The 12,823-nt window shown below is 46.4% G+C and overlaps 1 protein-coding gene across 2 annotated transcripts; it reads right to left on the reverse strand.

The window, feature by feature from the left end:
• Positions 1 to 4,738: 4,738 nt before the first annotated feature.
• On the reverse strand, positions 4,739 to 12,603 carry LOC310891354 (zinc finger CCCH domain-containing protein 11A-like). 2 transcript variants are annotated; one of them, XM_083853614.1, is made up of 9 exons: positions 12,314 to 12,603; positions 11,408 to 11,531; positions 10,077 to 10,196; positions 9,488 to 9,568; positions 8,961 to 9,071; positions 8,160 to 8,222; positions 7,806 to 7,901; positions 7,530 to 7,595; positions 4,739 to 7,016 (listed from the first exon to the last, which is right to left on the reverse strand). In XM_083853614.1, the coding sequence occupies exons 1-9, from the start codon at positions 12,323 to 12,325 to the stop codon at positions 6,613 to 6,615; spliced, it is 1,077 nt and encodes a 358-aa protein (XP_083709740.1). In that variant the 5' UTR covers positions 12,326 to 12,603; the 3' UTR covers positions 4,739 to 6,612. The 2 variants fall into 2 exon arrangements, with proteins under 2 accessions (XP_083709740.1, XP_083709739.1); XM_083853613.1 differs by lacking the exon at positions 12,314 to 12,603 and having other exon boundaries at positions 11,408 to 12,160.
• Positions 12,604 to 12,823: the final 220 nt, after the last annotated feature.

The raw sequence follows: 12,823 nt of genomic DNA on the forward strand, positions 1-12,823 counted from the left end.
TTGCACAGACACACGACACACCCAGCTGTTTCCTTGATTTTGTCTTGGAGTGAATCTCCTCTGCGTCGTCCAGCGCCAAATTCACGTACTCGTCAAAGCCCTAGAAATCGGCAACAGTGGCAATTAGTTCAGCAACAACACGAACCATCGTCAGCTTTGCTGACCCAGGCTGGACAACGAAGACTAATTGTTAGAGAAGCACGATTTCTTTTTTCCCTTGGGCTAGTTTTTCTTGACAAGAAAAAATAGGATTGTGAATGAGGGAAAACAAACTAACGATGTAACGCGGGGTCGTGCTGACACTCACGATGATGCAGCCTTCTATCCGCACGTTCACTTGCTCAGCCACACCTGGATCCTCGAGCTCTGCAGAACGAAGGAGGAGAGTAAATTGGAACACAAACACCGCGAGCAGTTTTGTTCTCTCTCGTGTGTTCAGAAATACCCGCTAACCATAGCCGCTAGAGCTCCCAAACACTCCAAGGAGCAACTCTCAGGGGCAGTTTCAATTAACAGTCTGACATTTTAGAGTCTTATATGACTGGGTGAATACTACACGTTTGCTGAAGGACATGTTTCCAGTCACAAGGGAACACTCCTGCACGCCCGGCTGCACGATCCCACTCCCGTTAACACGAGGGGGAAACGCCGGGCTGCGCAGCAGCTCCTTGTACCCACCAGCACGCCGCACAGCTCTCCATTCCCCACAAACCTGCCCCGAGCAACGGGTGGGAGCCGAAAACTCAGCGAGGGAGATCCCCGGACCCTCCCCGCTCCCCCCACCCCCCCCAAATCCCCATCCCCATCCCCTCCCCGTCCTCTCCCCGCGCTACTCACGCTCTGCAGGTAGCGGAAGATGAGGTTCTGGGGCACTGCGTGAAGGGCTCAGCACGGGGACAAGAGCTCCAGGCCCGGGACAAGGCCTCAAGACAAGGCCTCAAACCCTGCAACGAGGCCCCAGGGCCCCGGGACAAGGCCTCAAGGCCCGGGCCGAGACCCCTGAGGCCCGGGCCGCCCCCCACCCGCTCCCCCGTCGCTCCCCAGCCGCAGGAAGGCTACGATGGGCTGCACCATCACCGTCTGCACCTTCTGGTCCTGCCCGCGGTACGCCATGGCTGCCGCCGCCTCGCTGCTCCCGCCGCCCCTGCTGGGCCGCCTCTGGAAGCCCCTGAGGCCGGGCGGGAGCGCGCAAGGGACGCTGGGATGCTGGAGGAGCGTGGCGGGCCGCTCTAGCAGGCCGGGAGGACCGCGTCTCTATGGTCGCAGGCAGGAGTCCCTGCGCCTCTATGGTCGCAGGCAGGAGTCCCTGCGCCAGCTTTATTGGTGAGCAGCGAGGCTGGGGGGGGGAGGGGGGCAAGACAGCCTTAAATAAAATACAAATATAAAAAGTGTTATAAATGGCTGTTATAAATCCAAATAGGATTACAATCAAAGTTTACAATTTATTAAACGAATAGAGGCAAGCAAGCAGCGCTGGGTGCGCCGGGAGTCTCTGCTCCCCCAGGACGCACACCTGTTACTTAAGGCGGCTGGTTTTGATGCTCCCAGGCTAATACATATTCATTACTACTTCGAGAAGAGGCAGGGTTATTAGAATTGGTTTCCGGAATCCGAAACCCCTCCCAGGGGCGCCTGCGTACCAGTCTCTGGTGGTCTCTCGGGGCTTGCTCGGGCTGAATGCTGGTTGTCTTCCTCCCAGGCTTTTGTCCTTCAATTGTCCTTCAGCTCCCCCTTCCTCCTCGTTTGGGAGCCTCTGCGCCGGATTTCAGAAACTCTAGCAACATCCCCTGCAGTAGTCAGCACTTTTCCCTAAAAACCCCTTTGTTCTCTTATCACCTAGACCCGGGCCTCAATGTTAACCCTTCAAATCCCTTAGTGACACGAATTGCTGGACCATTCCTTACAAAAGGAAGGATAAAATATGTAGAGGAGCAATGGCACACGCGAAAGCCCAGCGCCGCGGGCAGAGGCAGCGAAGGTTGACGGCAGAACAGTGCTCGGTTTGAACACGGAGAGGGAAAGCGAGGGGAAGGTGGCCGAAGCCGGCCGCAGTCTCTGAGCTCTCCTCCTCCTGATTGTTTTCTCTCAAAGCCATTTCTGTCTGTGTGCGGGCACCCGGAGCCGGCAGAAGTCCCCGTGAAGTCCTTCGGCAGGACGGAGGGCTGCGTGGGCTCCAGTGAGAGAGGGAGTTAGGAGAATCTTATCAAGTAGAGATAGAGCGCTGACGGCATTAAACTAGGATGCTACTTAGTGTCTTTGCTAACTATGGTGCATTGTGCCAATTAACTAAAGCAAGAAGCCTTGGGCCCCTTACCAAGGTCAGTCTCCTAATAAGAGAGCGAGCCTATCTTAAGAAACTGGGAGAAACTGGTCCTGCAGATGGACAAGAGCCAAGGAGCAACTGAGTCTGTGCAAAGACAAGAGGTCAACTAGCGGTGACGAGGAAGAGTCATCAATCTTCATGCCCACGACCTCCCGTGCTGCCCAGCGCTGAATAAACATACCTACTTTACAATCTCACTGATTGTGGAGTCCGTTTTCCGCAAGTCGCCAGCAGCAGTTTCTTCCGCAGAGGTTTTCCCAGAGCCGCTTCAAAGCTTCCCTCGCGGAGCTGGGGCGTCGCAGGGGGTCATCAAAGCACGCACGTACACACACACACACACACACACACACACAGGCGTTGTTGTCCAAACAGAAAGTATTTACAACAAATTCGACAAGCGGTTTTTCTCTTCCAGCAACAAATGCCTGAGGGCCCCTACAGCTTCACAAATCATAGCACAAAGAGCCTAAAGTTCCTCTAAAATTTAGGGAAATGATTCAAAATAGATCTGCTAGGGGAAAACGATCACTGGCGGCAGGGTACACAATACACGCGAGTCTCAGCTCTCCTCCGCAGGGTCAGTGCCCACGCCCAAGTGCGACGCTGATGGCACCCGAACATTTGCTGTAGCAGGCAGCAGAGCCAGCAGCTCAGGGGAGCAATTTTAAAAACCAGGAGGCACTTAAACCAACCCTTAATTGACCCAGTTACTGCAGGAGAGTCCCGACTACTCGCCCTGGAGTCCTACTGTCACCAGCAAAAAGCACCAACCAAAGCTTGGGGGAACTTTGGTACAGCACAAGAGAAGGGAGTGGGGGTAGCGTAGCCGTATCGCAGAGCTGCTGCTTTTCACACCATTTTATCATCCCTGATAATTGAAAGTAAGGCCGGGTGGGCTGACCCCACCACCACCACTCCTGGCAGCATGTTTGGTCCACAACGCTAGAATAATTATTCTGCTCCCTCCCGCCCCTACAGCTTCATCATCTGAAAAGATTACAGTCAAAACAATGGCATACACAAATAAAAGTCAAGAGTTGACATAGTAACTCCGGGATTTGGGTATCAACTGTCCGAGAAATCAGAACACCCAGGCTTCACAATGTGCCCAACATCGAGCTGTGCCAAGGCGGGGGGGGGAAGGAAGAAGCTTTCCGTTTAAGCCTTCAGAGCATCGCTCCATCACTACGTCAATTCACAGCCACCGCAGCGTGCCGATGGACATCTTTCTGTGCCAAAAGAAACAAGTGCTTTGTCCTCTTGATATCAAAGGTAGCCACCTATAGTTACGGAACCATGCACAAGACCTTAACTCTGACCAGCAGGGAAACTTAGGACAACTGAGTGCAGATCCTGCCAATTTCTACCAGTTCCAACTGTGCTTTAAGTCTCATTGCAAAGCCTCAGTTCGAAAAAGGATCACCTCGGGGTATCCAACAAGAAGAAGAGTTGTATTTTTTTTTTGTTTGTTTGTTTTTTTTAATATACCATAGGACTATGCAGTTCAATCATCAATCATCTTGGAAAGCTCAAGGAGGAGGTCATCCTCATCCTTCCCTGGGTCCAAGTCGAGCTCGGCTTCCAGTATGCCGTCTGAGAGTTCCCAAAGTAGCGTCTCTAAATCCTCGTCTACAGATACGGGCGCGTTGCCTGTGGAACTCAGCCGGCGTGTCCTTGCTTCTTCTAGCTGGGAAGAAGCTGAAGTCGAGCTTGAGAACTCCATTGGCTCCACAGATTCTGCCTGGCTTCCAAGATGTGCTTCAGGTCTTGGCAGAGCAAGGAAGAGAACAATCAGTATATGCCATTTCTTAACGGGAAATCCCTTTTCTGCAAACCGGCTCTTAAAACCGTAGCCAACCCCTCCTGCACTTCAATCTTACCCAGGGATTGTTATTCAATTAACCCAGGGCTACATTTAGAGCCCAATATATTAGCAGGTACATTTTTCAGTTTGGGGGTTTCTCTGTGAAGCCAGAGCACCTGGAGTCTAGCAAAGATGGTTCAATTGTTGTAGCAAGAGGCACTTTGCCACCTTGCTTAATTTTCCTGTAAAAATGGTAAGAAGTCTCCATCTGCAAATATCTGTTTGCTAAGTTAGTCATTTTTCCCACGGCACACTCAGCAGAGTTTGCTCCCCACTACAGGAAGCTGATCTGCAGCCATCACTTCCCTCTGCTCTCCCTGCACTCTTGTCACCTTGTATGTTTGTTCGGGTGGCATTCTTGAGGACCAAAAGGCAGAGGACACTACTCATCATTTATCACCTCACGAGGAAGTAGGAGAACTTCACCTCATCCTCATTTAGGTATTCAGACAGAGCAAGAAGTCACTGGAAAGCTGTACCGACTTGCAGCATTTAAAGAAAGTAAGTCTAATTAAGCATTCCTGCTAGCTGCTAGAAAGTCATTTCACGTGACTTATTCCTCTGATGGATTTGGGCTTTAATTATCTCAGAACCCTCCTTTTTTCCCCACGTGTGACAGAACTTATGTTTCACTGGGGATATACACCGATTGAGAAAAAGAACAAGTTGTGGTCATCACCTGTTTTGGGGATTTTCTTCAAGTCTGGTGGCTGGGACGTGCTCCAGCGTGGCTGGAACAGCCTAGAAAGCAGCAAAACAGTATTTAGGACTCATGGGTAAAAGATTCCTTACTAGCTTTTTCCTCCATGCTGCTTCTCCTCTGGCATTGCGGAGCCTTAGCCAAAATACAAAACCAAGGTGCTCCTGAAGAAAGTTAATATTCACGTGGAGGTTACTAATGATCTTGTGTCTTTTAAGAACACAGCATTAATGGACAAAATCCTCCACACCAGAGAAATCACAGAATCACAGAGGACTAAGTAAATAGTGCCATTAATCTAATAAATATGGAAGGGTACTACAAGAATTCTGTAGGCAGCTACTGGATTTAAAAGGAAACAGAAAGCCTGTAGAACTTTTGAGTTTTCCATCTTTTCTCCTAGAGGAGGGTGTAAATTTTACAAGGGATCCATTTCTGCATTAGCCCCTGTCCTTACCATAGCTGCTTTTTTGGCTGGAGGTCCCATTGTGTCAGCGTCAGAGGCAGTCCGTGGCTTCACAGCTGCTACAGCAGAGGGAAAACTGCCAGGTGCCTTACGTTTCAGTGCCTTCTTCTTGGGGGAAGCGACTTTCCCATCCCAAGGCTTCGCAAACATGTTAAAGTTGGCTAGAGTAAAAGGAAGAGAGAACTGATACAGTCTTGCTCTGCCTCATGAAAAATCCACGTTCTCTTCCTCATTTCCACGGCCCGTCTACACAGTTAACTGTATTTGGCCAGCAGAAGTACACTGCCATTGCCTGGATTCTCAGCAATATCTTCCACATAGTAAACTCCGTCTACCAACAATCCATACAAAGGAACAAAGGAACTGAATAGCTACAGTAAATCATAATCCAGGACGAGGGAAACTCAGACACAGAGCGATCCCAAGTGCAAGCAATACTCTAAGACGTTGTATGAAGTCTAGTAAGATTCACAAATGTTGACAGCTTTTGTATTTAAAGTCTTGCTCCCTCTAGGAAAGGAAAAGCAGCAGGTATAGTAAGACAAGAGAGTGTATGCAACTGTTGTACCAGCTTCCTCTCCCCTGCAGTGATGTCCCACAAAATCTATTAAGTTGTTCTACAAAATCCAAATTTGTAGAGTCATATTCTAGTCTCCCATTCCTGACCTAACATCTGGCTGGCAGGAGAAGAAACGAAAGAAGGCTGGGTACTTGTTTTCTTTGTGTGTTTATTTCCTCGTGTCCCATGAGACAGAGAGAAAGGCTACAATGTGCAGTGCATGCAGCCTTTAAGCCCTCCTTATCTCCCTCACACAATCTCATTTTACAAAGTTGATATAATCTTAACAACGAGGCCTTTGATCCTCTGTCATTTTTGACAGAAACTGGCCCCCCACATTAAGACGCTGATGCATGCTTTACAAACACATACACGTGTCAAGTTAAGCAACACATGCCAAAGAGGAAGGTGAACTTGAACTCAACGCAGGGAGGACTTCATACCGTAAACAGATGGCAGAAAAAAACAGAATACCAAAATTAGACTAAAAAGCCCCTCAATGTGTTAATTTTCTAGTGGGAAATACAGAATACCATCACGTAATTAACGAAAACAGACATGGTTGCATGTTCTGGCCCTTCTTTGCCTTTGAACTTTGTAGCCTTAAACTCTTTTATCCTCTGCATTGAAGGAAAAAGCAAAGCAGATCCTGAGCAAACGGAACTTGCTCAATATGGGAAGCACCTCACCGGGGCAGGTATTAAAGCATCTTATTACCTGATAGCTTTGTGTTCCATAACGATTTCTGCCCGGCTGGGGCAGGTCCAGGTTGTGCTGGGGGAGCTGGCACATTTCCTCCACTCTGCTGCATCCGCAGAGCTTTCTCGCGCTTTATTTCTTCCAGGGTTTTAACACGCACTTCTCCTTCTGGCTTGGCTTTACCTGCCGGCTCCTTCGACTGCACTTTGCTGGGCCCGGAAAGAGTGAGCACGCTCTGCTTCTTGGGCTCACCCTCAATTTTTGCCCCTGCGCTGGGATCTTTGGTTTTACCATGCCATTCAGCCTGGGCTTTGGCTTGACATTCTCGTCTCTGAAGAGCTCTCTCACGACGGATTTCCTCCAGTGTTTTCACATGGATCTCTCCCTTTGGCTTAGCAGCCTTCCCTGTCATCATCAAGAAATGAGAAGCACCAACATTTAAAGAGAGTCCAACAATAGTTTAAGTCTCCAAAATTTGTCACAGTACTAAGGAAAACTAAGCCTGAGCGTTCCCAATAACGCATCTTAGGACAATAGCCTAACATTCTCCTCCTCCTCTGAGCCACTTGTTGTATTTTGAAGACCAGCCCTATCCAGAGAGAGTTGCTACACAGAAATGCTAGTTTACTTGATTACTTTTTCAGACTGCATTTCAAATTCCTGCTCCCGGCAGTGGCTCTATTCTAATTGTATATGATGGTTCACAGAAGCAGCTTAAAACCTTGACAAGGCACAAGCGGAAAATAAACACACACCTAGAGGCAGATTTCTGATAGTGGCTGTCAGAAGAGCTTCAGCACTCAAGCAAGAGGAATCAGTTCTTTGTTTTCATTTGAATTCCTTTTTAGGGCTGTATGAAAACGGTCTAAGTTCACGGAAAGGAAGAAGGAGAAAGTATATTTAATAGCCAGTTGTTACCTTTCGCAGCACTAGTCCGTTGAGAAGGTAATCCTAGCCTCTCCTTCACAGACTTGGGAACTTGAACTGCAAAACAGAAAAAGACCAAATTAGGGAGGCTGCATAAACGTCAACTTTGTGTTCACATTCGAAAACAAGGCAGGAAAGGTAACTTTGAATCCCGGTGATTAAGACCTCAGCCAACATGCAAAAAGAAACATCGCAGGAAAAGGACAAACAGAAAGCCTAAATACAAAACCCGTGAATCACATCCAGATGCCTGTTTAGTAGCTGTACCTCTCTTTGGTGCTTTGTCAGCATTTCCCGGAACCTCCACCTTCTTCCCCAGCCTTTCAGCAAGGCTGCGCTTCACCGGAAGGGCGCTTACATCAGCTTCAGACAGAGAAAACAAGGAATATTTTAAGAACATTTCTTTGCAGGAAGATTTGAGAACAGTCAACCACAAGCTTCTATTTTTCAAGCATATTTTCATAAAATTGCCTTTCAGCTGCTAAATGGTTTTTTTGCCATTTCTGCAGTCAACACAGATCTCCACTGCAATGCATTTTCCTCTCATACGTCAAAAATACTCTTCAATGCAGTCATATAGAGAAGGCGGCACCTAAATAACAGCTCATAAAAAGTTCTTACCCACGGAGGCTTTCCGTTTTCCTTGTTTCTCAGCAAGATCTAGTCGAACCACAGGTTCCTCCCCTAAAACAAAAGTAAAATTTTTCTATTTCATAGAAACCAGTAGCCAATAGAAATAGTATACTGTTAGCCCATGTCCAAAAAAAAACCAGCAAGGCACTGTTTTGACAGCTAAACCACACAAACTCACATTTCAACTATAATTAACTTAGAAAAAGTATCCATAGTCTCAGTGTTTGCCTCAAATTCCAGCTGAATGTAGTCGAGAATGAATCTGAGTCTGCTTGACAGCTATACTTTGTGCAGAACAGAGCTGCATAAGCAAGCAGAATATTATTAGGTACAAATGCTGAGAAATATTCCTTTCTAAGGTGAATGTCTATGAGTAGAAGTACTTCTTCACTTCTTTCCCTTTCAAAGGAATTTGCACAACTCTAAACAATATAATTTATACACAGACTCCTATCGCACTACTGTCCACACGTGCCACTGTCAGCCTCTTTAAAGCTTCAGAAATTGCTTCTTACATAGCACTGTCCTCTAGAGCTCTTTCTTCTCGTTACTCTCCTGTTTTTCAGTTATCCCCCTATTTGCATACTGACACATTTTTTTCTTTCTCCTGCTACTGCACTTAACCTGAGCACCAAAGCTTTCCAGTACAACCAGGGACTTTCAGCATAAAAGCATGTTTTGAACAGAAGGCGGCAGCACCAGGAGGCTAACAGGGGTGAATTGCCTTCCTTCTTGCTTAACCTTCCAGTTTAGGAGTAATGAAATCAAAACAAAAGCATGAATTATTACCTTCCTCTGTAGACAGTGTCACAGTTCTCACCACTGTCCGGACATTTTCCTTTTCCGGAGCAGGAAAAATCATAGAATCGACGGGAGGAAGAGAAGATCTTGAAGGACCTTCTGCTCAGAGCAAGCAAAACATAAGGAAGTTTACCAAACAGAAAAAACTATCACGAAGAACAAAAAACTTTAATTATTCATTACTGTCAAACATACAGTGACCAGAGCATGCAAATAAGAGAGGTGACTAATTTGCCTCTGGTTGCCCTTGGAATTCCCATCTAGAATACCAGCTGGCTGAGAATCAGGTTGCTCGATGCCCCCAGCTAAACATGGAAGTCTATCCCTCAAGCAGCTCCCAGCCACCATCACCTGCCATTCTGAAGCCAATCAAATTTCACTTCTTTGGCAAAATAGTTGGATTCACCAAAGCATAGCCAGCTACCCGGTATTACTGGAAGAGTTTTTTTTTGAAAGAAAAATCATCACACAGGATGAAGGTGAACCGGGTAAGGAAGCAGGGAATATTAACTCACCACCGTGTCTCTTAGTTTTTTCCTTCATTTTCTGCAATTTGATTTCTTCAAGTGTTTTTATTCCAAAATTCAGACCGTCCTCTGAAAACAGAAAACAGTTAATGAGACTAAGGCTTAGAGGCACTCACTGAGGACCACAGATCCTCAGGCTTCTTAGTGCTCAGGAACTTTCAGAAGTATTTAGAATAAAGCCTGTCAACACTCCTCACAAGTGAAACAACCATAGAATCAATGGCATTTTGCCCCTCCTTTCACCCTTCAGGGTAAAAACTGTAGTTTTAATTTTAATCCATTTACGTGATATTAGATCCCTCTATCGTTAGATATGGCTTTCAACAGTGGTTGCCAGGCTGCACGTGCAGCCATTTAAACTCCATGCTGTGACCCTGTTTTGTTCTCCAAAAGGAAAGAAAAGGAGTTCAACTTTCTGACCCAATGGGCACATGATGGTATCAGGGAGAAATGAGATCATGGAAATAACCGAGTCCATTCAGCACCCCTACATTCTGTTGTGTTTTTACGCCACATTGCTTTTGAGTTAATTGTCAAGTTCTCCTTCCGATTTATCCTACTACAGGTGCTGGAATACCTTGTTTAGCAGTAGTAGCACTGGCTTTCCGAGTGGAAATCATCCGTAATCCATTTTGGCCTTCCTCAGCTGGTTGCTGGACGGGAGTTTTAGTTTCTTCTCCTTCCGCAGAAAGCTGGTCTGAAGGGGAAAAATCTATTCAGTTATGCATAGGCCAGATTGTTCGTGATTATGTAGCTCATGCAATGACACTTCAGTCCATGGTTCCTATAAAAAAGTTGTTTTTTTTTTTTTTTTTTTAATACAGCTACACTGACCTGATGAACTCGTAAGTAGACTACCCTAGGACAAAACATCTAGGACTCTAGATTCTCTCTGCAGCTTTAACTACTACACAACATATTACTCTTCAGACAAAAAAAAAGGAATTTCCTTCCTAGTTTCACATAGAGCTTTACACAACAGACCAGCTAAAGCCAAGAGTGGTTCTAAGCTTTCCTCCAACATTTCAGGTTCTGTCCACTGACTGCCAGACAAAGCCACCAGTGACCTGAGCGGACTGCCTGCCCTATCGCTAGTCAGACCTCAGGTCATCTGTGATTTATACATTCATTTACAGCACAAATTCCTTCCAAGAACCAAAGACTTACACAATCATTTACAGCACAAATTCCTTCCAAGAACCAAAGACTTACACAATCATTTACAGCACAAATTCCTTCCAAGAACCAAACCATGCTCACCATCATCATCTTCATCATCATCTGCAGCATTGATTACAACTGGAGGGTGTGTAGGGCTTGGGACATTTTCCGAGTTTTCCACTTTCATCACCCGCCTTAGCTATGGAGAGGGATTGGACTGGACAGAAAGTTTGTTTTGCTGCAGTGACATCTGAGCCACTTTCAAATCATCGTCCGCGGACTCAGGCGGACTTGGCAGTGTAGCTAGAGGAAGAGGAGGATCATCAGTAATATGGCAGTTTAAAACTTTGACCACAATGCACGAAGATGGTAGCTAAGGCAGATAACCTGCACAGGCAATGAATGCAGCATCTCCTTTTGCCCATCCCGCCACTGTTTACACCGTGAACAATGACTTGCCTTCAAACAACAACACATCTCCCTACCACCCAGCAGAAGACGAAACAACAGAAAGCAAACTGCAAGGCAAATATCACACAAAGCAGAGAGAAGCTGAGCATGAAAGCAGAAAACAAATACCAGCAGTACAGCAGCAGTACACTCGGTTTAGCTGACCACCTAGGACTGCAGACCTTTTCCTGCACTCACAAATGAACGGTTACCTGATGTCTCCTACACTATTGGCACCCACTAAGTAATATGCAAAATTAATTCTTCAATACTTAAAGAAAAAGGACCTAAACTCACTCTTGCTTGGTGGTAAGAAGACGCCATCGATGTAACGTCCCTTTGCGTGATGAAAAGCACAGTTGGCTTTCTGACAGCCCACTGGCTGCTTCTCCCAGTAGCAGGGAATCTCAGCGCGCTTTTTCTGAAGACAGAAAGAAAGACAAGCTCGTGATAACATGCACCTAAGGTTTGCAAAGAGATGCACAGTTCCAGGTCACGACAGCGATAGGGCTGTCACAATACAGTGCTGAAACATCATTCCAAAGGTCAGTTTATCACGGAAGTATAGTATTTCCGGGCATATTCACAAAGTTTGCAGAAGCTGTAACCACTATGCACGTTTAGCCTTGTCATCATTCAGTTTGAGAAGACAGGCACTCTCAGACATCAGTTTAGGGTGGGTTAAACTAATACACCTAGGATTATACTAGGATTATTCAGAGGGAAAAAGAACATCTTAAATTGCCTACGTTAACTCTATCCAGAACTACTTCTCGGAGACTTCGTTCTTCTGCACCTTTAACTTTCCCCACTGCTTCCTAGCCCAGGCAGCTAGAACAGCATTATCTGAAGGACTCCGGGACACAAGAGACCTGATAGATCATTATCAAGCCTGCTCTCAGGAGGCTAGTACAGCCTGTTTATTACCCCCCTGCTCCAGCAGCTTTTAGCAGTCTAGTTAGCGGTTATTCTGCATCTGTTGAGAAAATACTGTCGGCGTCTAATAAAAGAAAATCTTGCTAAGACATACCTAAGGCATTGATTTTATTTCCCTCTCCTTCCTCCCACCCCCTCCCCTGCTAACAGAAACCAGTGTAATTCCAAAGCAAAGGACTCTGTCCTGCAAAAGCACAATCAGCACACCTACAGCACTGAAAAATGCTTTTGTTGATTTATTTTGAGAACACATCTTTAGGCACTCACATCGATTTCCATGTGTCTGAATCGGCAGACATTCCTGAAACAACGACCCTCCTGCCACAGCGTGCAGACTGTCTCGTTCCCCAGAGCAGCTTCACAGTGGCGGAAGGAACAGTTGTCTCCCTGTAACCAAAAGGAAACCAACAAGGAAAATATAGTACAGCCTCAAAAACGTCCATGCTACTGCCTCAGGTTGCCACGATTGAATTCAGAATCTATCTGGTTATCACGTTAACCAAAGACCAGTGTGCCTCCTCCTCCTACTCTACCCCTTCCTGAAAAAAATGAAAAAAAAAAAAAAAAAAAAAAAAAAAAAACAAAGCAAAGCAAAGCAAAAGAAACCCAGCCATACCTTGGTACAGGTAGAATAGAAATAGAAGTAGCAATCGTCTCCTTGTTTAGACATGCCGACAAGTTCTGATAACAAGCTCGGGTTCTCTCCACAGGGACTTCCTCTGCTCTTGGAGAGAGCTGTCTTCACCCTTGCTTGGGCTGAAAGTCTTCCACTGGCTT

This window comes from Anser anser, assembly GCF_964211835.1.
Source record: "Anser anser genome assembly, contig: HAP1_SCAFFOLD_134, whole genome shotgun sequence".
Lineage (NCBI taxonomy): Eukaryota > Metazoa > Chordata > Aves > Anseriformes > Anatidae > Anser > Anser anser.